At 56.6% G+C, this 3,192-nt stretch overlaps 1 protein-coding gene across 1 annotated transcript in view; it reads left to right on the top strand.

Moving 5' to 3' along the window:
• Positions 1–2,124, top strand: part of IRF2BPL (interferon regulatory factor 2 binding protein like) — a 3,413-nt gene extending 1,289 nt beyond the window's left edge. The window contains exon 2 of the mRNA XM_007459792.1: positions 5–2,124. Coding sequence (XP_007459854.1) covers positions 5–1,732 — 1,728 coding nt within the window. The 3' untranslated portion in view covers positions 1,733–2,124. The remainder of the gene's footprint in view (positions 1–4) is intronic.
• Positions 2,125–3,192: the final 1,068 nt, after the last annotated feature.

Here is a 3,192-nt window from a genome sequence, read left to right as displayed (position 1 = left end):
CTCGTCTTCGGCGGCGGCGTCGGTGGCGTCTCGGCGCGGGACGCATGGTGGACTAGTGACAGGGCTGCCCAACCCGGGGGGTGGCGGAGGCCCCCAGCTTACCGTGCCCCCTAACCTGCTGCCGCAGACGCTGCTTAACGGCCCGGCCAGCGCCCCCGTGCTGCCCCCACCGCCGCCTCATGGTCTGGGCAGCCGTGGGCCCCCGACGCCCGCGCCCCCCGGGGGCCCAGCTTGTCTCGGGGGCGGCCCAGGCGTATCGGCCGCGTCGTCCTCCGCGTCATCTTCGACCTCGTCGTCGGTGGCCGAGGTGGGCGGGGGTGCTGGTGGCAAAAGGCCCGGCTCCGTGTCGAGCACTGACCAGGAGCGCGAGCTGAAGGAGAAGCAGCGTAACGCCGAGGCCCTGGCTGAGCTGAGCGAGAGCCTACGCAACCGCGCGGAGGAGTGGGCCAACAAGCCCAAGATGGTCCGCGACACGCTGCTCACGCTGGCCGGCTGCACGCCTTACGAGGTGCGTTTTAAGAAGGACCACTCGCTGCTGGGCCGCGTCTTCGCCTTCGACGCCGTCTCCAAGCCTGGCATGGACTACGAGTTGAAGCTGTTTATTGAGTACCCCACGGGCTCGGGCAACGTGTATTCCAGCGCATCTGGTGTGGCCAAGCAGATGTACCAGGACTGTATGAAGGACTTCGGTCGGGGTCTCTCCTCGGGCTTCAAGTACCTGGAGTATGAGAAGAAACACGGCTCCGGGGACTGGCGCCTACTTGGAGATCTGCTGCCCGAGGCCGTGCGCTTCTTCAAGGAGGGCGTGCCCGGCGCCGACATGCTGCCCCAGCCCTACCTGGACGCCAGCTGCCCCATGCTGCCCACGGCTCTGGTGAGTCTAAGCCGCGCCCCCAGCGCGCCCCCGGGGACCGGGGCCCTGCCGCCCGCCGCCCCCTCGGGCCGGGGTGCAGCTGCCAGCCTGCGCAAGAGGAAGGCGTCCCCCGAGCCCCCGGACTCCGCCGAGGGCGCGCTGAAGCTGGGCGAGGAGCAGCAGAGGCAGCAGTGGATGGCGAACCAGAGCGAGGCACTAAAGCTCACCATGTCGGCCGGGGGCTTTGCGGCGCCGGGGCATGCGGCAGGGGGTCCGCCTCCGCCGCCCCCACCCCTGGGAACCCATTCCAACCGGACCACCCCGCCCGAGTCAGCCCCTCAGAACGGTCCGTCGCCCATGGCCGCCCTCATGTCGGTGGCAGACACACTGGGCACGGCGCACTCGCCTAAGGATGGCAGTTCTGTGCACTCCACCACTGCGTCCGCACGGCGCAACAGCAGCAGCCCAGTGTCGCCGGCCTCCGTACCCGGGCAGCGCCGCTTGGCATCACGGAACGGGGACCTGAATTTACAGGTGGCGCCCCCGCCGCCTAGCACCCACCCGGGCATGGACCAAGTGCACCCCCAAAACATTCCGGATTCCCCTATGGCCAACAGCGGGCCCCTTTGCTGTACCATTTGCCACGAACGTTTGGAGGACACGCATTTCGTTCAGTGCCCCTCTGTTCCCAGCCACAAATTCTGCTTCCCTTGCTCTAGAGAGAGTATCAAGGCCCAGGGGGCGACCGGCGAGGTGTACTGCCCCAGCGGAGAGAAATGCCCCCTGGTTGGGTCGAATGTACCTTGGGCCTTCATGCAGGGCGAAATCGCGACGATCTTAGCTGGGGATGTTAAAGTGAAAAAGGAGAGAGACCCTTGAACCACAAGACAGCCACTTCCTTAGCCCCAGACCAGCTCCTCTCCCGTCCAGAGGGCCCCTCCCCCACCCACATCGACCCTCTCTTCCCTCACTCCCAAGATGTAGAATTGTGAATATGACAAACTGCAAAAAGTTAGTCTTATGTATAGACATTATTTTCGTCGTATGTTTCTATATTTTGAAACAAAGGTATGTAACTTCTTCATTTGAAGGATAAGTTGGTTTGTGTTAAGCAGTATAATATTGGTTCGGTCATTTGCATCATATTCGTTAGCATTTATTGGTGGCAGAGTGTTTGCCTAGGTACAGAATTAATAGCCTTTAGCAACGACTGCTGCTGGTGTGTATTTTTGTAATTGTTATGCACTCACTGAAAGAAAGAAAAACACAAAAGAAAATGACTTTTTTTTTTGCCAAGGCCAGTGTTGCTGCCTAAAAAAAAAAATGATGCTATAAAATGGTGAGAGCTTCATTTCTGAACAGCCCCAAGTGTTGAAGTCTTCACTTTATTTTGTTTTGTTTTGTTTTTGTTTCCTTTGCAAAATGGTAAGGGGGGTGTTGGGGGGGTGGGTGTTTTTTGTTGCAAGTTTGTGAGGGAAAATGTTTTGGTTTGTTTCTACTGACCTGAATGTGTTGGATCTTCACGTGTTGTTTTGTTTTTGCTTTATTGATGCACGGATGCTTTTGAACAGTAGAGCGAAATGCTAGACATGGAGAATCTGCTCTGTTTGTCCTTTATACATTTCTGTAGTTAACAGAACACTGTAATGTGCCTTGGAGCTTAGTAACTTGTAATAAATTCAATTGATATTAATTCTGTCCCGAGTCAGCAAGTGTGTTTTTCTAGGGCTAAGACCACACAGCTCCAACATGGGGGACACCCTCCCTGCTTCCACCATAGAACACAAATGCTGGTGCCTTTGAAAGCCCTCAGAGGTGGCATCTGTAGAAGGCCCTGTGCTGGCTGACTGCCCCTCCCCTTCAGTACCAGACTATTTACACTCACCTCTCTGGGGCAGGACAGTTGCTGACTAAGCGATTTCTGTTTACTCTTTAGCATCTCTGTTTTCCCCCATGCGCACCCCAGCTGCAAATAGCATTGTCAGGAATGCTTTTCTGGTGCCTTTCCCTGTGGCCCTGAGTATATGCTGATACCGAGTGCAGCTGTGACTTAACGCAAGTGGGGTGGGGGAAACAGGACAAAACCGGGGTGCTTTGCCTCCTAGATCTGGCAAAAATCACTGTTATTGCACATTTAAAGCAAACATGTCACAGAGCTGGGAGCCAGCAGTGGAGGCAGGAGGGGTGTGGGAAGTGGGAAACAAATCCATGTTCTCAGGACTGAGTTCCCAGCAGCTTCCAGTTCATGCATCGGAAGAGCAGTTTCACCTCATTCATGACGTTTTTTTCTTTCCCTTCCTTTTTGATAATTTCGAAAGGCAGGACACTTAGCTGGTTGT

Source organism: Lipotes vexillifer, unplaced genomic scaffold (genome assembly GCF_000442215.2).
Source record: "Lipotes vexillifer unplaced genomic scaffold, Lipotes_vexillifer_v1.1 scaffold39, whole genome shotgun sequence".
Taxonomy (NCBI): Eukaryota; Metazoa; Chordata; class Mammalia; order Artiodactyla; family Lipotidae; genus Lipotes; species Lipotes vexillifer.
Note: the sequence above shows the minus strand (reverse complement) of the source record. Positions and strands in the feature narration are given on the sequence as shown.